Source organism: Hemiscyllium ocellatum, chromosome 9, assembly GCF_020745735.1.
Source record: "Hemiscyllium ocellatum isolate sHemOce1 chromosome 9, sHemOce1.pat.X.cur, whole genome shotgun sequence".
Lineage (NCBI taxonomy): Eukaryota > Metazoa > Chordata > Chondrichthyes > Orectolobiformes > Hemiscylliidae > Hemiscyllium > Hemiscyllium ocellatum.
The window spans coordinates 103,273,971-103,297,974 of NC_083409.1; the positions used below are offsets into that span (position 1 = coordinate 103,273,971).

The 24,004-nt window shown below is 43.6% G+C and overlaps 1 protein-coding gene across 3 annotated transcripts in view; it reads left to right on the forward strand.

Moving 5' to 3' along the window:
- The window catches only part of LOC132818849 (protein BCAP-like), an 86,321-nt gene that overhangs the window by 48,119 nt on the left and 14,198 nt on the right, over positions 1-24,004 (forward strand). For 2 of the 3 annotated variants that reach the window (XM_060829983.1, XM_060829985.1), the window contains 4 exons: positions 709-844; positions 4,057-4,167; positions 14,892-14,992; positions 22,545-22,707. In XM_060829983.1, the coding sequence (XP_060685966.1) occupies positions 709-844; positions 4,057-4,167; positions 14,892-14,992; positions 22,545-22,707 (511 nt within the window). The remainder of the gene's footprint in view (positions 1-708; positions 845-4,056; positions 4,168-14,891; positions 14,993-22,544; positions 22,708-24,004) is intronic. The other variant, XM_060829984.1, reaches the window with a different exon arrangement.

Below are 24,004 nucleotides of genomic sequence, written 5' to 3' on the forward strand. Positions count from 1 at the left end.
TTGGGGGCTGGGTGAGTGGGGTGGGGGCTGGGTGAGTGGGGTAGGGTCTGGGAGAGTGGGGTAGGGTCTGGGAGAGTGGGGTAGGGGCTGGGAGAGTGGGGTAGGGGCTGGGAGAGTGGGATTGGGGGCCGGGAGAGTGGGGTAGGGGCTGGGAGAGTGGGGTAGGGTCTAGGAGAGTGGGGTGGGGGCGAGGAGTGCGGAGGGTCTGGGAGAGTGGGGTAGGGTCTGGGAGAGTGGGGTAGGGGCTGGGAGAGTGGGGTAGAGGCTGGGAGAGCGGGGTAGGTGGGTGGGAGAGTGGGGTAGGGGCTGAGTGAGTAGAAGAGGGAGCAGTGAGAATGGGATCGGGGCTGGGAGAGTGGGGGAGGGGCTGGGAGGGTGGAGTAGGGTGGAGACTGAGACCGGGGTAGAAGAGATGAGCCCAAGAGAAGTAGAGGCTGAGAGAGTTGAGTAGGGGGTTAGGAGTGAGGTAGGGGCTGGGAGAGTCAGGTAGGGGCTGAGAGAATGGGGTAGGCGCTGGGAGAGTGGGATGGAGACTGAGAGGGTGGTATAGGGGTTGAGGGAGTGGAATTAGGGTCTGAGAGATGGGGAACTGTGTGCGTGTACGAGGCTGCTTACAAAATGATGCTCACTTCACATGGCTGTTTTGCAAATGTTGATGTTAAACAATTAGTGTGTCAGACTAATGCATCTAACTATTCCAATAAACAGTCAGGTGGCTAGCCTTGAGGAACAGCTACAGAGAGCTACCGAAAGAGGAAGATCAACCAGCCATGAACTGCTCAGCATATTACACAACAGCAACTTGGAAAACTCCAACCTCAAACTGGAAAATGCACAATTAAAGGTGAAGTGTTATATATAAACTTCTGTCTGTCAAGAGTTAGCAGCTACTTGAATGCCAATTGGTATTTAATTCCCTTGGGAAATTTCACTTTAATTTTGCTGTTGTTACCTTCTTGGTGCTTGTGGTATATTGCAAGATCCTGAGATCTCCGTCAGTGCCTACTATCCAGTTGAGAATTTCTGTTCTGTATATTCAATATTCAATCTCAGTTCTGACTGTGGTTCCAAACTCTCCTTCAAAGCTCCATTTTATGGACCATGTTTCCCAGGGAACTTTGACCCCTTTGTGATTTTTCTTCTCCTGACCTGGATAAATGAGACTAGAATCAAACACATTCCAAAAGTGACAAACACTCAGAAAGTCACTCAGCATCTCTGGAGAGTACATAAACATCCATGTTTCAGGTACAAATTCTTGTTAGCCCTTCAACCCACCATCCAGACCCCGAGCTGTGCAGTCTATGTAGCAATGTTTTGGAAAGCTTGGCAAATGGCTACTTTAACAAACCCTCATTGAATCCATACTAGAGGTGTGGGTAAAGGCAGGTTCATTTTTGTTTCAATTCATTGAATGAGGGTATTGCTGGCAAGGCCAGCCATTTAATACCCATCCCTAATTGCCCAGAGGGCAGTTAAAAGTCAACCCCATTGCTATGGGTCTGAGGTCCCATGTAGGCCAGATCCAGTAGGATGGCAGCTTCCTTCCCTGAAGGACATTAATGACCCAGATGTGTTTTTCCCAACAATCAGCTCATGATCATTGTTAAAGTCTTCATTCCAGATTTTAAAAAAAAAAATTATTCCATCATCTGCTGTGGCAGGATTCAAACTCAGAACATTACCCCAGGTCTCTGAAATAACAGTCCAGCGATAATGCCACTAAGCCATCACCACCTCAATTGAGGAACTCAAGAGGATGTTCTATGAATGCGGCACGGTGGCACAGTGGTTAGCACTGCTGCCTCACAGCGCCAGAGACCCGGGTTCAATTCCCGCCTCAGGCAGACTCTCTGTGTGGAGTTTGTACATTCTCCCCGTTTTTGCGTGAGTTTCCTCCCACAATCCAAAGATGTGCCGGTTAGGTGAATTGGCCATGTTAAATTGCCTGTAGTGTTAGGTGAAGGGGTAAATGTAAGGGAATGGGTCTGGGTGGGTTGCGCTTCAGTGGGTCGGTGTGGACTTGTTGGACCAAAGGGCCTGTTTCCACACTGTCAGTAATCTAAACAAGGTGCAGGGTTACGGGGGACAGGCATGAGAACAGCAAAGGTCATACAAAGCGTTCGGAGAGCTGGTGCTATCTCGATGAGCTGAATGGCCTCCTTCTGTACTGTACTCTCCACAGATGCTGAGTGACTGTAAGTTTTGGAATGCGTTTGATTCCCGTCTCATTTACCCTGTTCAATAGAAAAAGAATCACGAAGGGGTAGAAGGTCCCAGGGAAATACGGTCCACAAATATGGAGCTTTTCAGGAGAGTTTGGAACTACATTCTGCAAAGAGTGACGCGTTTACAGATCATTGAAAAGTCAACTGACAAGCCTCACCTGAATTCTGGACCGCTTTGCAAAATGCATGGTCAGGGGAAGCAAAAAGAGAGCAGTGTAACCGCCAAGCCCGAGTGAGTCACATCACCCTCAAGTGGAATGAAAGAGAAACAATTTTAAAACAAGGGGGTGGGAATTCCTTCACTGAAGGAAAGATAATGATTTGGAGTTGAGGGATGAATGACAGGAGAGAGCATGGAGATCCATGTCTGGCTTTGATCTCATGTTCACCTGCAGCATTGACAAGGGCCAAGAACCCATCCTGGAGAAATAGACAAATTTCGCTGCTCCTTGGATGCTGCCTGAACTGCTGTGCTCTTCCAGCACCACTAATCCAGAAACTAACAGAGGAGGCCAGCTATAAATATCAGTTTTCATTTAAGTGTTAACAAAATTAATTTGGTCACTGAAAACAAAGGAACTGCTGGAGATCACAGCAGGTCAGGCAGCATCCATGGAGAGAGAGAGAGCAAGCTAACATTTCGAGTCTAGATGGCTCTGATGAAAAGTCATTTAGATTCAAAAAGTTAGCTTCCTGTCGGCCCTGGATGCTTCCTGGCCTGCTATGATCTCTAGCATTCTTTTTTTCAGTACAGATTCCAGCATCTGCAGTATTTTGCTCCTAAGTTGATAGTCTCTTGGTAGCAGAGAAGTTGAATTTTTCTTAAAAATGAGGTATGATATAGAATCTTTTCATTTTGTACACATCAGGATAGATTCAAGAATCCCAAATTTTGAAGGAAGTAAACATTTGTACTGCATGAGATGGAGTTGCTAAATGGTGGATGGTATCAGCATGCATATTGCTTTAGCTGTTTGCAACAGGATGTACTCAACTGACTATACTCAACCAGCCTGTGCTTGCAAAACTTTAAAAAGGTGTCCAAATCTAAATGTGATACGTGATTGGGCAATGCTTACGTAACAATCCCAACTTTGCCAAGAATTGAATGATCAACCAATTTAAAATTATCCCTTGGACTCCCAATGTGACTGATTTGCATCTGCCAGAAACTATATATATTCATAGTCTGGGCCCAGTCCTTTGCAGTTGAAAGGAATTTGCCCTGGCTTTGTTCTGTTCAATTAAACAAAGCTTAAGGGGACACTGTACCCTGATGCATTTCCCAAGGCGTGCACATGACCAGTTAGTGTTGACTTGCATTCTGATTTTAATCTAATACAACCTTTGAGGTAATGGTGCATTTGGAATGGCAATGGCTTGACCATTCGGTGTTCCTGCCAACCCCAATTCCTGATAAGAAGCATAAATATCAGTATAAATTGTTGTTCCCTTTGAATGTTTGTATACTTGCTTCGGTCCTGAACCCAAGAATGAAATGTTTCAACAGAACTTGAAATGTATTTTGGATAAACAGGAAACTACATTGAAGATCATTGAATTTAGTATTTATTCCATGAGTGAAGAAGGTCTATACAATGTAGTTTCTGATTTATTCATTGGTGAGATAATTTTATTCACCACCTCACCCCCACCCCTCCACTCTTAGTAAATAAGTCAATGTTGCCATATTTACTAAATCACGTGTAACATGAGATTAAGCCTGGTGTTGTCCAGCTCAAGGGTTGCTTAGTGACAGCTGAATAACTGCTTAACTCTACCGACCATGCGTTGTATGATAGGAGAGGCAATGTACTGTTGTTTACAGGCCTTGGTAACAGCTGTGGAAGAAGATGCATCAGTAATATCAGCAGACCTTGACCAGCTCAAAGCCAAAGCTGAACAGCAGAAGGACGTTGATATGCTTTATGAAACACAGGTAACGAAAATTTACACAGCTGAAAATAGCAGCATGTTTGAACACAACCCAGACTCTAATTCAGAAATAAATTTGGAGATTTACAATTTCTGAACTCCACAAAGATGCGTACTTAGCTTAAAAGAAGAGAGGCATAGTCATTGCAGGTCAGTCATCTCAGCCTCAAGGTAACTCTGCAGGAGCTCCTAAGATCAGTGTCCCAGGCCCAACCATCTTCAGCCACTTTATCAATGATCTTCTTTCTATCATAAGGTCAGAAGTGGAGGTGTTCACTGCTGATTGGTGCTGAACATCTTGCATTCATGTTGACTCAGATACTGAAGCAGTCTATGCCCATATGCAGCAAGGCCTTGGACTCATAAGTGGCTAGTAACATTCATGATACACAAGGTGATGACTATCTCCAGCAAGAGAGAATGTAACCATTTCCCTTTGGCATTGCATGGCATTACCATCACTGAATTCTCCACTGCCAACATCCTGGAGGTTATCATTGACCAGAAACTCAACTGGATTCACCACATAAGCACAATGGCTACAAAAACAGATCAGAGGCTACGAATACTGCAGCAAGTAACTCACCTTCTGACTTCCCAGAGTCTGTCCATCATCTTTGAGGCACAAGTGGGGAATGCTCCTCACTTGCTTGGATGGGTGCAGCTTCACCAGCATTCAAGAAGCAGGACAAAGCAGCCCACTTAGTTGGTACTACACAAGCAGCCACTCCCTGCACCCACTAATGCTCAGTAGCAGCAGTGTGCACTATCTCCAAGATTCACTGCAGAAATTGACCTAAGATCCTCAGACTGCACCTTCCAAACTCACAACAATTTCCATCTAGAAAGACAAGGGCAGCAGATACATAGGAACATTATCATCTGCAATTTCCCCTCCAAGCCACTCACCAACCTGATTTGAAAATATATAGCCGTTTCTTCACTATTGCTGGGTCAAAATCCTGGAATTCCCTCCCTAAGGCATTGTGGGCCAGCCCATAACAGGTGGACTGCAGCGGTTCAAGAAGGCAGCTCACTCCCACCTTCTCAAGGGGCAACTAGGGATGGGCCATAAATGCTGACCCAGTCAGTGACACCCACATCCCACAAGTAAATCTTAAAAAGTTGTAACATGACTTGCCAACTTTCATGTTCAATGCCCTGACTATTGTAGGCAAGTTGTATGCCTCCTTTGCCACCTTATTCAATTGTATTGCCATTTTCACAGAGATATGGACTTGGACCCCAGTATCGCACTGTGCATCAATGCTCCTAACTAGCAGTTACCTACCTGACACTTGACTCCTCATCCTTTATCAGAAGTTTAGTCAGTCACTGACCATATCCAAGCCTTTAGACAGGTCTCGAAGGCTGCCCTTGATTTCTGTTTTGAGAGCTCCAGCCACAAGTTATTTCCCTTGACTTGACTGGGGACTGATGACAACCATGACAAGCTCCTTTTTGTGTCTGCACTGAAAGACCAGGCAATACTGCAGCACTACGAGTTTGGTATCACTGACTGACGAGTCAAAGTGCAGAGATACTGTGAGCACCAAAGTAAGCTCAGTGTGAGGAAGTGCTATACTAGCAAGTGAACAGACTGGAGATGAGCCTAGCCCAGTCCATGAGGTACGGGTGTGGCCCTGAATACACAGTATCCTTGCAGCAGCACGTGTCAACGTTGCTATCTGGGTAGGGAGACTGCTTGTGACCATTGTCTGTAGAGTGTGCCCTGAGATGTTGCTGCCTATCCCCACGTCCTTTGGAGCAAGCAGCGAGTTGAGGTCACCAGGTACCCCCGCCTCTGACTTCCATATCGGGAATTCTCAGCTTCTTTGGTAAGATAGGAAGCTTAATATTAATGAGGTGAGTGGTGTTGTTAATAAGGCATTTAAAAAGCTATAAACCCCCTGAAGTGGTAATTCAATGCTGTCGAGGGAGAAATTCGCCTCTTGGCAAATGTATAAACAGTTGAGCAAATTGCTCCCAACTTCGAGATAGCCCTCGCTGGAATTCTCGCAAGGTTGTGCCAAACATCCTGCCAAAACCCACATCAACCAGGCCCCTCTAATATTCTGCCTGAGGATTCTGTTCTGATAACCAATTGAAAATTAAAGGTTGCTTTTAGCTTTTCTCCCCTGTTTAAGATCTGTGACGGATTACCCTGGATCTGTTAATATTAAAGTCAGACAAATGCTCCTTCTGATGAGGTGAAAATCTTTAAGGAGCGGGGAGAAAAGATTGCCAAGTGTTGTTTGATTTTCAGTCCAACCTCTTTGAGGTATGAATCTATAATTGCAGCAAATCTGAATAAATTGCATTCATATGATAATAATGTTGAATGTAATCCAGAATGAGCATCTCATTCTCCTTTGAAAGAGCTGTGTTTTGTGCCATTACATCGATGCTTTATGGAGAAAACTCCTCTTAGATTAGACCATTGTTGCATTTGGAAGGGATGTACTCGGTATGCCACTGTGTGGCACCAAATGCGCACATTTTTGTGGTTTCTTTTCAGCTTACATTTGACTGGAATATAATGTGCAATTAGTTAAAGAGAAACAAGGCAAAGTTGCTATAGTCCTACTGGATAATAGGGCTGCCCACTCATTAGAGAGAGAGAGAGACAACTGGTGGTGGTTTCGCCCAAGGATCACCGTGCCTCAGGTGAAGGGAGAGGTTGAGAAGGAGAATCCCTCACTGTAACCTCAGTCAATGTGGGAATTGAGCTCATGCTGTTGGCATCATTCTGTTTTGCAAACCAGCCGTCCAACAAACTGAGCTAATCTCAGTTCAAGAAAATCATTACATGATGAGAAAGAATGATTAGATGATCCACATCTTCCAAACCCACGGCCACTTCCACTCAGAAGAACAGCGGCAGTAGATACATGGGAACACCACTATCTGCATGTTCGCCTCCAAGTCACTCACCATCCTGACTTGGAAATGTGTTGATGTCACTGGGTCAAAACCTTGAAATTCTGTCCCAAGCGACATTACGAGGTACCTCCAGCACGTGGACTGCAGTGGTTCAAGAAGACTCATCACCCCCTTTCAAGGTCAATGAGGGAATGGCTTAATATATTAATTTGCCACTTATGGATAATAAGGTCAGCACATTATGTTATGTTAATAGTGTATCACGGTAATCCCTTTCACCTAATTTGCTCCCTGTTCTGGTAACAAGCAGAATTATTCATGTCAAAACTGTAATATAGCAGAAGTGTATTGTTCGAAAGTTGGGGTTATCACTCTATATTCTTACAGTGAAGAGACTATTGAAACAGAATTACCATTCCTAACAATAGGTCCAGTGTTCCAATATTCTGATCACAGCTGATGTTACTCTTGGATAAATCAGATCCCCGATTGGAATCTAGCTCGAGAGATTTTTTTTGTATTTAACATTGTGGTCTTTTAGTAGCACAGGCATTTGATGCAGGGGATTTGGTTTCAACAATGAAACAGACATTTATTATACAATGGAACAAACCAAACTATTTATGTTTAATACAATTTGAAAGATTTCAAAACACGTTAAAATAAAATCCTACGTAATACCGAAAGCATCGCATTACAGTACTCTAACAGTCATACAGTGCAGAAACAGATTCTTCGGTCCAACTCATTCACGCTGACCAAATTTCCCAAGCTAATCTAGTCCCATTTGCCTGCATTTGACCATTATCCCTCTAAACCTTTCCTATTCATATGGAGAAAACATATGAGTTCCCTTCTTTATCACATCTGTGGGATCAACTTAGTTGTTTCTTTCAATTCCTGGCCTTGAGAGTTTAATCGCCTTCAAATTTCTTAACTTCAAGTAACCCCTATAGCTCCAGTCAAACTCTCCTGGTCTGGAATTTCAAACCAAAATCCTTGGACTGAGGTAGCTTGTTTCCTCAAGAGGCACTGTTATTTTACATCCCCACCAGGTCTTCTGCAAACTGGAACAAAAGTGTTCCAACCTCTGGGTTTTGCCTAAGCAAGAATCTTCTAAACTGAAAGCAGACTAATGCCTCTCCATCTTTGTGTTCTTAGATTGTATAATACACACAAATCAAGGCTCTACTGTCTCACCATTGAGTAAAATCATTGTTCCAGAAATACTGACAAGTTAATTATTAAACCTTTTCAGGCATGCAGACCAAAACCCAAATTCCACTAGTTCAAAATCCAAACACTGAAATATTATTGCTGGACATAAATCACACACCTTTCATCACAACAGATGACAACTGACAAGTTGAATTCACTCTTGGTGAGATCAAAGAAAAAAAATAACCTGATAAGTAATATTAGTGACAGAGGAGATACGGAAGCTGTATAGATCAGCTATGTTTTCTGTGCTATTAGCAAATTCAGTTTATTATAGATAAATGTGAGGTCTTGCATTTTGGAAAGTCAAATCAAGCCAAGAGTTTTATGGTGAATGGTAGGGCCTTAAGGGGTGTAATGGAACAGAGAGACCTTGGAGTTCAGGCACACGTTTCTCTGAAAGTAGAGTCACAGATAGACAGGATAGTGAAGAAGGCTTTTGGCACACTGACCTTCATCAGTCAGGGCACTGAGGATAGATGTTGAGAAGCCATGTTGCAGTTGTACAGGACGTTGGTGAGGCCGCACTTGGAGTATTGCATTCAGTTTTGGTCACCTTGCTGTAGGAAGGATGTTATTAAACTGGAAAGATTGCAGAAAAAATTTACAAGGATGTTTGCCAGGACTCAATAGTCTAAATTATAAGGAAAGGTAGGACAAGCTGGAACGTTTTCTTCAGACCATAGGAGACGGTGAGGGGAATCTTATTGAAGTGTATAAGGTCAAGCATTCAGTCATTTTCCCAGGGTTGGAGAATCAAGGACTAGAGGGCATCAGTTTAAGGTTCGAGGGGTAAGAGCAAAAGGGAACCTGAGGGAAAACTTTTTTACACAGAGGGTAATAGGCATGTGGAATGAGCTGCCAGCAGAAGGGGTTGAGGTGGGTACATTAACAACATTTAAAAGACATTTGGACAAATACATGAATAAGAAGGGATTAGAAGGATATGGGCCAAGTGCAGGGAAATGGGGTCAGCATGGGTAGATATTTTGGTCGGCATGGACCAGTTTGAGCCAAAGAGCCTGTCTCCAGGCTGTAGGACTCTATAACTCTAATTAATGTAATTTTTAATTTAGTAAGGAAGACCTTGTATTTGGGTACCTCCCCTTATAATTAGTTTACTAAAAATACAAGAGCCTTCTTCTGAATGTTACTTTATGATCCAAAATATATTGTACAGAGTGATATAGTAAATCAGTACAATGGACAACAAAATAACTTGCATGGATTTCACTCAGGTTTTTATGACCTCAGAGGCAAAGTACAGTGGATGCTGCAGATGTAAAACTAAAAGCAACAGAAAGAGTTGGAGAAACTCAACAGGTATGGCAGCATCTGCGAAGAGAGAAAAACAGAGTTTTGGGTTCCAAAGAATAATCAGATTTGATTGAAACAATAATTGTTTCTTTCTCCATAGATGCTGCTAGACCTGCTGAGTTTCTCCAGCACTGTGACCTACCTGGAAATGGTTTTAATACAATTTGTTAAAAAATTGTTCATGGGTTGTGGGCAATAGTGGCTTGATCAGCATTTATTGCCTATCCTTAATAGCCTTCAAAATGGTTGTGGTGTGTGCTATTTGTATTACTGCAGTCCTTGGCTATAGTCAAATCCGTGGTGTTGGTAGGAAGGAAAATCATTGATCTCCACCCAGTAACAGGGAAGGAATGGTCGTAGAGTTCTAAGTCAGGATTATTGGGATTCTGAGGGGAATTTCTGGATGGTGATATTTCTGCGCCTTTGCTGCCCTTGGTGTTCAAGGTGTATAAGTGAAGGGTTTGGAAGGTGCTGTCAGAACATACTTGGTGAGTTACTTTTGTGGGTCTTGTCGATAGTATACCACTTCTGTCAGCGGTGAAGTGAGTAAATGTTGAAGGTGGTGGATGAAGTGCAAATCAAATGAATTGCTTAATGCCATGATGTGGAGGAGATGGTGTTGGACTGGGGTGGACAAAGTTAAAAATTGTACAACAGCAGGTTATAGTCCAGCAGGTTTATTTGGAAGCGCTAGTTTTCGGAGCGACGCTCCTTCATCAGCTGATGCACTACCTGATGAAGGAGCAATGCTCCAAAAACTAATGATTCCAGATAAACCTGTTAAACTATTACCTGGTGATGTGTGATTTTTAACTTTGGCCTGGATGGTGTCACAATTCTTGAATGCTGTGAGAGTTGCACCCATCCAGGCATGTGGAAGATATTCTATCACACTCCTGACTTGTGTCTCGTAGATAGCGGACAAGTTTGTGGACACAGGAGATGAGTTTCTCACTGTGAGTTCTTAGCTTCTGGCCTGCCCCTGTAACTATTCTATGATTAGTCCTGAATGATTTCTAAGAACAAAGAACAAATTTACAGCCCAGGAACAGGCCCTTCGGCCCTCCAAGCCTGAGCTGATCCAAATGTACTGTCTAAACCTGTCAGTCAATTCCTAAGCATTTGTATCCCTCTGCTCCCCACCTACTCATACATCTGTCCAGACGCATCTTAAATGAATCTACCATGCCTACCTGTACCACCTCTGCTGGCAACACGTTCCAAACGCCGACCATCCTCTGTGTGAAGTACTTGCCGCGTGTATCCCCCTTAATGTTTCCACCGCTCACCTTGAAAGCATGACCTCTCATTATTGAATCCTTCACCCTGGGAGAAAGCTTGTCTCTATCCACCCTGTGTATACCCTTCAAGATTTTGTAAATCTCAATCAGGTCCCCCCTCAATCTCCTTTTTCCTTGTGAAAATAAACCTAACCTACTCAACCTCTCTTCATAGCTAGCACCTTCCATACCAGGCAACATCCTCGTAAACCTTCTCTGCACCCTCTCCAAAGTGTCCACATCCTTTTGGTAATGTGGCGCCCAGAACTGTACACAGTATTCCAAATGCAGCCAAACCAATGTCTTGTACAATGTTAACATGACTTGCCAGCTCTTATACCCAATACCCCGTCCAATGAAGGCAAGCATACTATATGCCTTCTTGACCACCCTATCCACCTGTGCAGCAGCCTTCAGGGTACAATGGACCTGCACTCCCAAATCTCTCTGCCCATCAACTTTTCCCAAGGTTCTTCCATTCTTGTATAATTTGCTTTATAATTAGACTTGCCTAAATGCATCACCTCACATTTGTCTGGATTGAAAGCCATCTGTCACTTTTCCACCCAACTCTCCAGTCTATCTATATCGTCCTGTATTCTCTGACAGTCCCTCATGCTTTCTGTTACTCCACCACTCTTTGTGTCATCTGCAAACTTGCTGATCATACCAACAGTGCTCTCTTCTAGATCATTTAGTGGAGCACCATTGGTCACCTTTCTCCATTTCAAAAAACTCCCTTCAACTACAACTCTCTGTCTCCTGTTGCTCAACCAGTTCATTATCCACTTAGCTAGAACACCCTGCTCACCATGTGACTTCACTTTCTCCATTAGTTTACCATGGGGAACCTTATCAAATGCCTTACTAAAGGCCATGTCTATGACAACAGCCCTTCCTTCATCTAACAACTTGGTCACTTTCTTGAAGAACTCTATCAAGTTGGTAAGGCATGAACTCCCCTGCACAAAACCATGTTGCCTATTACTGATAAGCTGATTCTTTTCTAAATATAAATAGATCCCATCTCTCAGTACCTTCTCCAGCAACTTCCCCACCACCGACGTCAGGCTTACTGGTCTGTAGTTATCCGGAATATCTCTACTAGCCTTCTTGTACAGGGGGACAACATGAGCAACCTTCCAGTCCTCCAGCATCTCACCTGTATTTAAGGATGCCACAAAGATATCTGTCAGGACCACAGCAATTTCCTCTCGCCTCCCTCAGCAACCTGGGATAGATCCCGTACTGTCCTGGGGATTTGTCCACCTTAATAACCTTCAGCATACCCAACATATCTTCCCTACTTATGCCAACGTGATTGAGACTATCCAAACTTCTATCTCTAATCTCATGATTCATCATGTTCCTCTCCTCAGTGAACACTGATGTAATGGTAAGCCCTGGATTTTGATAGTGAGGGAATCAGTGATGATAATGCCATTGAATGTCACGGGGCAGTGGTCAGACTTTCTCTTGGTGAAGATTGGCATTGTCTGGCGTGAGTTTACCAAAGTTACTTGCTACTTATTTGCCCAAGCTTGGATGCTTGGCTGCTTACAAACTGCAACACTCTCTGAGCAGAGGCAAACAGTGTTGAACAATGCTCAGTCATCAGTGAACATCCCACTTCTGACCTTATGAAAGGCTGGCGGAACAATATCTGATAGTTTCAAAGTGGAATTCAATATCTACTTAAAAATAAAACATTTGCAGGGCTATGGGGACAGAGCTGAAGAGTGTGATTAATTGATGCCCCTTTTGTTGATTTGTACAGAAAGCAGAATTTACTTTCATTAAGGTTTGTGAACTTTGTGTTACAAAGTCAGTAAATTAATGGAGTTAAGTTGCTCTCCATTTAATATGACAAATTCTCAACACTTTTTTCAAAAACAAAAATATTAACAGTCGTTCTGTGATTCAATGAATTGCTACTCACAATAAGTCAAAGGACTCACTATTTTATAACAACAGTGGTATTATTTAATGCATAATCCAGAGGCTCAGGCTAAGTACCTGGGGAGATGGGGTTTAAATATCACCACAACAGCTGTGGAACTTGAATTCAATCAATAAAAGCTGGAATTCGAAAGCTAGCCTCAATAATGGGTGAACATGATACTATCAGCAATTTTTGTTAAAACCCATCCAATTTGCTAATGTTCAGTGAAACCTGCTGTCCTCACCTGATTCAGTCTACGTGTGGCTCCAGACCCACAATCATGAGTTTGACTTTTAAACTGCACTCGGCTCCAGAGCCCAGTGTGGTCTCTATGAGGTGGTGTTCAGATGAGGCACACCCTGACATCAGTTAAGGGCTGATTACTAATATTGACTGGAGTTTGTCTGTGCCTTTGAACAGCATTTCCTCTAATTATATTTCTCAGTGTACAAACCCCTGAGGTCAATGCACGGTGATAGCCTCTGGAACTGTAAATCAATCCAAATGGGTGCAGGCAGGAGTGTAGAAATAATGTTACCCATGTTCCTTTGCTAAAACAATTGAAGCACAATCAGGGAAAATATGATCCATATTGCCTACGAAACTTGCTTGCCAAGTAGAAGCACCCTTGTAAATCCTGAGCCTTATCGATTTGTAGATATTCACAGCACAGAAAGTGGCCATTCAGCCCATTGTATCTTTGCCAGTTTACTATGATATGACTAAGATAAGACCTTAACCCTGTTTTGTGCTTTTGACTCATAGCCTTGGATGTAATGGCAATGCAGGTGTCTATTTAAATACTGCTTAAATCATCTGGTTGGGAGCCACATTAATCAAGGTCAGCAGAAAGCTCCAGGAAATGAGAGTATTTGACATTGAAATTTACCTAATACCTGCTTCTCCACAGGATGCTATTTGGAATGTTGATCAAGTTAGAGCTGAGTGTGTGCTGCTGGAAAAGCACAGCAGGTCAGACAGCTGCCAACCGGTCTTCGCAAGTTTATTTGGCCATTTTTCATCTACCTTTTGCCTTCTTCCCCTTCCTTTTCCCTCCCACTGTTGAGTGACTATCAAAGTACAGGTGAAAAATCTTGCAAGAATTGGGTGTCATGCTGAGCTGGCAAAAATGTTAAACGTAGGTTGGAGTGTGAAGAGAAGCTCCTGTTTCAGAAAGCACTGATTGTGATTAAGGTGTTGAAATAAACAGGGAGTCTTTGTATTTGCACGTTGTAAACAGTTGAAAGCACCTGCCGACCAATGCTTCCTGTGCTAAGCCTTTCCAATCTGTGATGTGAAGGTGCCGGTGTTGGACTGGGGTGGACAAAGTCAGAAGTCACACGACACCAGGTTATAGTCCAACAGGTTTATTTGAAATCACACAAGCTTTCAGAGTGTTGCTCCTCCATCAGGTGCACCTGACAAAGGGGCTGTACTCCAAAAACTTGTTTGATTTCAAATAAACCTGTTGAATTATGACCCTTTCCTACCTATAATGTTTAACTTTACAGTCTTCTCCAGGACTCTTTTTTTCATATTGCTATGTAATGTTCCATTTAGAAATATGCAACATTCTGAAAGCGACATGCTAATAATTTTTTCGAGGTTTCAGATAGCCTCTTTGGGTTTTAAAGATTCAAAAGGGACCCCAGGGGCAACTTTTTCACACAGAGGGTGGTATCTGTGTAGAGTGAGCTGCCAGAGGAAGTTGTAGAGACTGGTACAATAACAACATTTAGAAGATATTTGGACAGGTACAAGGATAGGAAAGGTTTAGAGGGATATGGGTCAAAAACAGGCAAGTGGGACTAGTTTGGTTGAGGAAACCTGGTCAGCATAGATGAGTTGGGCCGAAGGGCCTGTTTCTGTGCTCTATGACTCCAAGATCTGTCTCAACTCTTCACTGTACCTTGAACAGTTGTCTAATACTCAGCTTTCCAGTTCTGAACAGTTTTGCTGTAGATGTCCTTGGTTGGCCTTGATTATAAATGTTATTTGCTATCCATTTTATTTGCTGGTGATGTTGACAATCTTTTATGTCTTTCACAAAAAATGGATTTTTAAAAAGTGCTGTGATTACTGTTCCAGGCTGATGACCAGAACTTTCAATTGAAATCATCTTCAGAAAAGGTAGAATCTTTGAGTGATGAGAAGCAGAAATTGCAGTTGGCTTTAGAAGTTCTTTCTCGGTAACTATCTTTTTACCCATTTCAGTCATTCTATTTGTTGTATTAACTCGTCACTAACCAGTTCTGTTTTTTATTTAGTTTGCAGTGACAGTACTCTGGAGTGTGTTGATTTAAGCTGGAGATAAGGGGTTAGATTTTCAACATTGAGATGGTGGAAGTCAAGGCATTTCCTAACTTGCGTGCTCACTTTGGGAGTACATGCTTCTCAAGACTGGATTTTCATTGCAGGGTGTCAAGCGGGGGTCAGTTAAACCCAGAAAGCGACAACCAAGGAGTTTCTGCATGTCGAAGTGGGATGTTTAAAAGGCCCATCGAGGTGCTGTAGGGAATAGTCTCAGTTTTGATAGAACCATTCTCGTAAAGCTTTTCTGCACACTTTCCAATGTGTTCACAATGTGGGGTGCAGACTACATACAATATTTCACCTGATGTCTAATTAGTTTCCTTTATTGATTCTCCATGACCTCCCTGCTCTTGACTCTATGCCCCTAGCAATGTGGCCTAGCGTACTGAATGCTTTATAAATAGCTCCCCTGTCACCTTAAATGACTTATGCACATATTGACCCTAGTCTGTCAGCTCCTGCAAATCCTGCAGCATGGTACCCTTTATTATACCATCCCTCCATGTTCTGAGTAACAAAGTGTATCGCCTCAAATTTCTCCATATTGATTTTCAATGCCACCTATCTGCGCATTCCACCAACTTGTCTTTTTGAAATTCTACATAGTCCTCCTCCCAGTTTACAATTCTTCTACATTTTTTGTTGTTATGCAAGCTTTGAAATTGTCCCCCGTACACTGTGATTTAAATAATTTATGTATTACACTGGGTCCTTCAGCCGGTTTAGTACTCACATTGCTACTGTCTTTTTTATTCCATTATTTATTCTTATTATTTTTTATTCTTTACCCAGAGAGTGGTGGGGGCATGGAATGCGCTGCCCGTGGGAGTGGTAGAGTCAGAATCACTGGTGACCTTTAAGCGGCAATTGGATAGGTACATGGATGGGTGCTTAAGCTAGGACGAATGTTCGGCACAACATCGTGGGCCGAAGGGCCTGTTCTGTGCTGTATTGTTCTATGTTCTATGTTCTAACACCTATCACTCCTTACTCCGCGATTCCAAGCACACCACATCAATGGCCTTTCTCTCATCAGGCCATTTGAACCCTTAAGGTTACACCCTAAAGTGACATTTTTTCCTTGACAAATCCATGCTGCCTGTTCTGAACTAACCCACATTTGCCCGAGTGACTAGTTCTATCCCAAGTGGCTGTCTCCAGAAGTTTCCCCCAACCCTGAAATTAATCCGACTGGTCTGAAGACATCCAGTTAGAATTTTTTAAATACTGATAAGGTCTCAGGTGGAGTATTGTGGAGAGTTTTGGGTACAAGACTTCATGAAAGACTTTAGAACGAGTACAGAGAGATTTAGCAGAAAGGTAGCCAGAATCTTTCATTGTGAGGAGAGACTAGAAAGCTAGGAGTCAATGAAGGTGACCGAATGATGTTTTTTCCCAAGAGGATGAATAAGGCTGGGAAGACTAGATACAGGGTTGGTTCCTGCACCCCCTAGCCAGGAGAAATTGGGGTGCATGATCTGGGGATATGCTGTAGGCCATTTTAGATTCAGCTGAGGAGAAATTTCTTCAGAAGGTAGTGAACCTATGCAATTCTCAACCCCAAAAGGTGTTAGAGGCCAAGTCACTGAATGTATTTAAGAATGAAATAAATGGATTTCTAGAACCTAATAGAATCAGGGAGTAGGGGGAATGAGCTGGAGTATGACAGTATTTCATGGAATGTGGGCATCACTGGTTAGAATAGCACTTAAGCATATCTTCACAAATTCCAGACAGCAGCTTAGTGTCAATCAATTTGCTCTCTGCCTGTAGGTTAGACGCATTATTGACAGCAGATTCTGTTCTACCAAAGACATTAGTGAACCAGATGGGCTTTTAATGTCAATCAACAATGGTTCCATGGTCATCAGTAGTTCCTGAAGAAGGGCTCATGCCCGAAATGCCGATTCTCCTGCTCCTTGGATGCTGTCTGACCTGCTGCACTTTTCCAGCAACACATTTTCAGCTCATCAGTGGTCTAGGTTGTTTGTTAAAACTCTGTATTTTTATTGAATTTACATAATACCATCTTCCATGGTGGCATTTGAGGTTATGTCCCAGAGCATTAACCCGGGGCTCTAGATCATTAGACCAGTGATATTACCAGCACACCGCCCCTCCTGATCTTTTTTAAAAAGGGTCATGTTGATAGGTAGAACTGGTACAATGGGCCAAATGGCCTACTCCTACTTTTATGTTTCTATGAGAGATTGTAATAGATTAAATAGAGAAAGCTATTCTTTCTGGCAACTGGTTCAGTAACTGGAAATCAAGGGTACAAAATCTGTGGAAAAACATCGAGAGGAAAGATGAGAATACCTTTCACTTGGCTGCTGAAGCACTGTTCAAAAGAGGCAGAGGGTGCAGACTCAATGAACCTTGTTAAAAGGGAGATGGACTGATGAAAACTAGGATGTGGGAAGAGGTAATTAATATAACCATTCTTTCAGGGTGTTATGTACCAAACCAGACCCCTCCCCCCTCAAAACATTTCAAGAAGGTAGCCCAGACCCTGACTTTGCTAGTTGTTTTGAGCAGGTGTAAAGTGGATATTCCAGGAGGGATGCAGCAGGTCAAACCACTCCCTTTTCCACAAAACAGAATTTATTTACAGAGTACCAAATGAAAGAGAACAGAATGCAGAATAACGTAAACTAGCCAAACACCCAACAGATTATCCTAATGTAATGATGCTGATTCAAATTCCTGCAACAATCCCCATAAACACCCCTGGGCAAAAAAGGATATAATTAAACACAGAGTCCTACAGGAGAGGGAGAGAGAGAGAGAGAGATTCAGCATGGAATACCTTCTTCCATGTAGCTGTTTCTTTGATCAGCAGCCTCAAAAACTGTCTGCCTACTAAAATCAAACAAATCCAGAGAAAAGCTGAGCTGGGAGAACTGGTCACTCCCTTTTCATTGTACAAGTTTTTTTTTATTTGAAAGCCTTTTGCCTGAGGCAGTATCTGTTAGTTATAAGCAAATTGGCCCTAAAACCATCCAGACCTGACACCCTGGAATCACTGAGTTTATGACCCCTCTGAAAAGAAAAATAAGGACAACACAACCTTGTTAAAGGAGCAGCATCATTACAAGAGATCTAGGCTTACTGGCTTACACCTGTGGTGTTAAGTTATTTGATTTTATTAACTTCCCTGCTGAGCAGTGGGGAAGATGTATCCGCACTCTCTGAATTTCCCCATGTGCTGTAAATCCACTGCACTGTGTAATTTGGCTTGCAAAGTGCATGGGGGCACCAGTAGATTTTGGACTCTGAATGGAAAACACTGAATTCCAGTGAAAATGTGAGGACTGACACCCTCCCCTACCATCTAAACATGTCTATTTTAAATATAATGATAGAGACCGCCCCTCATCTTAGTATCCAGGCATGCATGCAGCCCTCTCTTGGGTTTGACTGTGATAATTCCAGCCGAGTGGCATGAGACAAAATATGGATGATTCTGAATAGCACCTGAAGTGCAGCTATTAATTTCAAACTGCCAGGCAAATGAATCCTTGCAGTGCTCCTAATATTCTTTTCTTCACAGTTCACTCTGTCTCTCGCTCACCTGCTACTGGGAGGTTTGATTAAAATAGCTGTCGTCAGCACCTCTTTAATTTTCCATTTAAATCAGCTAAAAAGAAGTGGATAAAGATAGGCTGGGCACTCCATTAGGTTCCATCACTTAGAAACTGATTACATCACAGAATATTCATTGGCAAATACTGACCCATAATTCTGAAGCAGTTACCTTAATTATTACATTGTCAAATTACATAAAGACCGTTGGGATGGAATTTAAACACCTTTATTACATCTTCTCGCCTTTTTCTGATGCTGAAATAAAATATGCATTAATTCATTTGTATTTCTCCATCTAGAGTTAACTGATGGTGATGAGATAACACAAAATGCATTGCTTTCCTTTCAGGCCCTTAATTTTTTTTTCCCTCTTGTTCCTGCCCTTGACTTTCATCTCCTGAAAATGTTGATTCCTTTGGGCTTGGACGTGTCATCAGGTCCTCAGGAGGTCACCTCCCTTTAACTGGGTGGCCTCTGTTACCTGGAAGGAACTGCTCTGCCATTGGCAAAATGTAAATTGGCCAATCCATTTCAAGGAGAAAGTGAGGACTGCAGATGCTGGAGATCAGAGCTGAAAATGTGTTGCTGAAAAAGCGCAGCAGGTCAGGCAGCATCCAAGGAGCAGGAGATTTGACGTTTCGGGCATGAGCCCTTCTTCAAGAATGAGGAGAGTGTGCCAAGCAGGCTAAGATAAAAGGTAGGGAGGAGGGACTTGGGGGAGGGGTGTTGGAAATGCGATAGGTGGAAGGAGGTTCAGGTGAGGGTGATAGGCCGGAGTGGGGGTGAGGGCGGAGAGGTCAGGAAGAAGATTGCAGGTTAGGAAGGTGGTGCTGAGTTCGAGGTTTGGGACTGAGACAAGGGTGGGGGAGGGGAAATGAGGAAACTGGAGAAATCTGAGTTCATCCCTTGTGGTTGGAAGGTTCCTAGGCGGAAGATGAGGCGCTCTTCTATGGTCTAGCAATAGAGGAGTCCAAGGACCTGCATGTCCTTGGTGGAGTGGGAGGGGGAGTTAAAGTGTTGAGCCACAGGGTGGTTGGGTTGGTTGGTCTGGGTGTCCCAGAGGTGTTCCTCCAATCGCCACCAGGACAGAACCCCACTGATCCTCACCTACCACCCCACCAACCTCCATATACATTATATCATCCGTCGTCATTTCTGCCACCTCCAAACGGACCCCACCACCAGGGATATATTTCCCTCCCCTCCCCTATCAGCGTTCCGAAAAGACCACTCCCTCCGTGACTCCCTTATCAGGTCCACACGCCCCCACCAACCCAACCTCCACTCCCGGCACCTTCCCCTGCAATCGCAAGAAATGCAAAACTTGCGCCCACACCTCCTCCCATACTTCCCTCCAAAGCCCGAAAGGATCCTTCCATATCCTCCACAAATTCACCTGCACCTCCATACACATCATTTACTGCATCCGCTGCACCCGATGTGGCTTCCTCTATATTGGGGAGACAGGCCACCTACTTGCGGAACATTTCAGAGAACACCTCTAAGACACCCGGACCAACCAACCCAACCACCCCGTAGCTCAACACTTCAACTCCCCCTCCCACTCTGCCAAGGACATGCAGGTCCTTGGACTCCTCCATCGCCAGACCATAGCAACACAACGGTTGGAGGAAGAGCGCCTCATCTTCTGCCTAGGAGCCCTCCAACCACAAGGGATGAACTCAGATTTCTCTAGTTTCCTCATTTCCCCTCCCCCCACCCTTGTCTCAGTTCCACCCTCGAACTCAGCACCACCTTCCTAACCTGCAATCTTCTTCCTGACCTCTCCGTCCCGACCCCCACTCCGGCCTATCACCCTCACCTTAACCTCCTTCCACCTATCACATTTCCAATGCCCCTCCCCCAAGTCCCTCCTCCCTACCCTTTATCTTAGCCTGCCTGGCACACTCTCCTCATTCCTGATTCGGGCTCATGCCCGAAACGTCGATTCTCCTGCTCCTCGGATGCTGCCTGACCTTCTGCGCTTTTCCAGCAACCCATTTCAAGGCCTTGCCCATGGGGCAGTTCCCTAGCAGAGGTCTGGCATGAGGGAGTCTTGCTTTCCTGGACCTCTTCTTCCAAGCTCAGTAACATGAAGTTTGAAGGGGGCGTTACGGAATAGTTGTTTCCACAGATGCAATCCAGGATTCCTCCCCAACAATCCCAATAGCAATTCAGCTGGAACCAGTTGCTCACTTGTACCCATCCAAACCAGACCCCATATTACCAAAGGCATTGTTTGTATACTATCCCTGGGGGGGTGAGATCAACTTGGGCACTGAACCTTCAGGTGTTCTTGATTTTACAGTTCACCCACCTTTCCTACCTATAGTGAGAGGAATGTCCTGTCAAATCCCTCTAAAATTTTGAGGTTTTCATGACGAAATGACGCTTCAAGAAATCTTTTATAAATTAAATTTGCCAACACTTTGCAATCAGCTTGCATTTGGTAGAACAGCAGTCCATCGCACTGGGTCAATTCTACTTGAGTGAGGTTTTGCAATTAATTGTTATCAATTTTGTTCACAGCCCAATGTTTGTTGAGGACCAGATTAACACTTGGAACATTATGACAAAATTTGGGATCCTTACAGATACTGTGCATGAGATCAGTTAACTCAAAACAATGAGTAACAAAGACAGAAATTGCTAGAGAAACTCAGCAGGTCTCTGGCAAGAAAGCAGGGATAATGTTTTGAGTTCAGTGACCCTTCCTGTGCACTATCATCAACACAATGTGTACTGAATCCAAGAGTTGTGATCAATGGAATTCTCTGTCACAGCTTGTGGTCAAGGCCAAAATATTGAAGGATTTCAAGAAGGTATAGATATAGTCCTTAGGGCTAAAGGTGTCAAAGGGCATAGGGAGAAAGTGGGAATAGATACTAAGTTTTATGATCAGCTACAATCATATTGAGTGGCAGAGCAGGCTCGAAGGGCCGAATGGTCTCTTCCTATTTTCTGTGTCTCTCTGGCTCACTTGGTCTAAACATGTACCTGGTACAAAATGAGAAAAGGCAACCAGCTAACCCACTCAGAATGAAACAATCACAGAGAATGCTGGAGAAACTCAGCCAGTTTGAGAGAAAACAGAATTAACATTTTGAGTCCAGTTTGACTCTTCATATTGGGCTTGAAAGCTTAACTCTGTTTCTTTTTTCACAGGTGCTGCCAAATCTGCTGAGTTTCTCCAGCATTCTGTGTTTTTTTTAGGTTTCCAGCATCCACATTGTTTTGCTTTATAACATTTTTAAGTAAATCTTTCAGGAACGTGATCTACAGTGGACCACCATACAATATGATCTTTGATTTCTTCTACACTTTCCCACCTCCTCCCCATATCGAGTCCTTCCTGGCTCGATTGCAATGCGCTGGGGTGGCACGGTGGCTCAGTGCACCAGGGACCCAGGTTCAATTCCCACGTTGGGCAACTGTCTGTGTGGAGTTTGTACATTCTCCCTGTGTCTGCGTGGGTTTCCTCTGGGTGCTCTGGTTTCCTCCCACAGTCCAAAGATGTGCAGGTCAGGTGGATTGGCCATGCTAAATTGCCCGTAGTGTTAGGTGCGTTAGTCAGAGGGAAATGGATCTGGGTGGTTTAGTGTTCAGAGGGTCGGTGTGGACTTGTTGGGCCGAAGGGCCTGTTTCCACATCGTAGGGAATCTAATCTAACCTAAAATATCACATGTCTCCCCGAGAGAACTGAGTATTAGCTTATTATGAACTTTCCAAGGAATCATGTTTGTGTCTTCTCTAGTTGCCTTTAAAAGGCTTTTCTGGGAGAAGGGGGCTGTCTACTTACCAATTGTTTTACTTACCAATTTTGATCATTGTTAATTGAAGGAGACTGAAGGAGGTTAATTTTCAAAATCAAGAGCTAACAGAGACAATGGCAAAACAAGAAGAAGCTCTTCTGCTTAGCAAATCTCAGCTGGAAGAAAGGACAAGGGAATCTGCAGCATTGAGTCGACAGTTGGAAACTGCTCTACATGATGTGACTGAAAAGGTATGAACTCCTTACTGCCTTGCAAAATTATTATTCCACCAGTTTGTGGTTTTCCCCACGCAGAACAAATATATACCAGTTACAGTAGACAAAGTCTGGTGCTGTATGTTGTTAGTGTAAAAAGTGAGGTCTGCAGATGCTGGAGATCAGAGCTGAAAATTTGTTGCTGGTTAAAGCACAACAGGTCAGGCAGCATCCTGATGAAGGGCTCTGGCCCGAAACGTCGAATTTCCTGTTCCTTGGATGCTGCCTGACCTGCTGTGCTTTAACCAGCAACAAATTTTCAGCTGTATGTTGTTATTTAATCTTTGCTAGCACCCTTGTCTTTTGAAGCCACAACCACAGCCATCCAGAAGGACCCAGACAGTAGATACCTGGAACACCACCATCTGCAACTCCCTCCCAGGCCACTCACCAGCCAGACAAACAAAAGCAGCATTGCAACTCTACCTACACAGACGACAGCAGTTCAAGAAGGCAGCTCACCACCACTGAGTCATAGGTTTCTTTCTCTGACCATGTACTGCCTTAGTCTGTCTTCCTCCTTTTTAAAGTGCCATTGTTTTGATCTTTTTCCCCCCAAACTTCCAAAACAATGTAACAGCACATAAAACAATAATTGCTGTACTTGGAATTCAAGGAAATCACCTCCAATACCTAAAATACCTCAAAAAAAGGAGCAGCTGAGGCAATTAGAGAAGGGCAAATTTAGCTGGCCCCAGCCTCTAGCGATGTCCATATCCTCTGAACAAATAATGAAAACTTCTTTAATAAGAGCCAAGTTGCAGATTCAAATCCCACTCCACTCAAGTGCAAAACTCAAACTGCTGGTTTACTCACGTGATGAGGGAGGCTTGCGCTGTCAGAAATACTGCGTTTCAAAATGGGATGATTGTCAGCTGCTGATCAGATGTTTGGAAAAATTCTGATGGCACTATTGCAAAGAGAGCAGGCAGTTTGTGACTGGTGATGTGACCTATAACCCACATTCGGAATCAGCAGAATAGATGATCTGATCAGATTGTTGTTTGTGGGAGCTTGTGTATAGAAATTGGCAGCTACAACAGTGGCATCTTTCCTGATGAAGGGTTTACGCCCGAAACGTCAAATTTCCTGTTCCTTGGATGCTGCCTGACCTGCTGCGCTTTAACCAGCAACACATTTTCAGCTCTGACCTCCAGCATCTGCAGACCTCACTTTTTACTCTACAGCTACAACAGTGACTACATTTCAAAAAGCACTCCACTTGAATGTGAAGTCTGCAATTTCTGAGCTGGTGGAAAGTACCCTTTCAGTT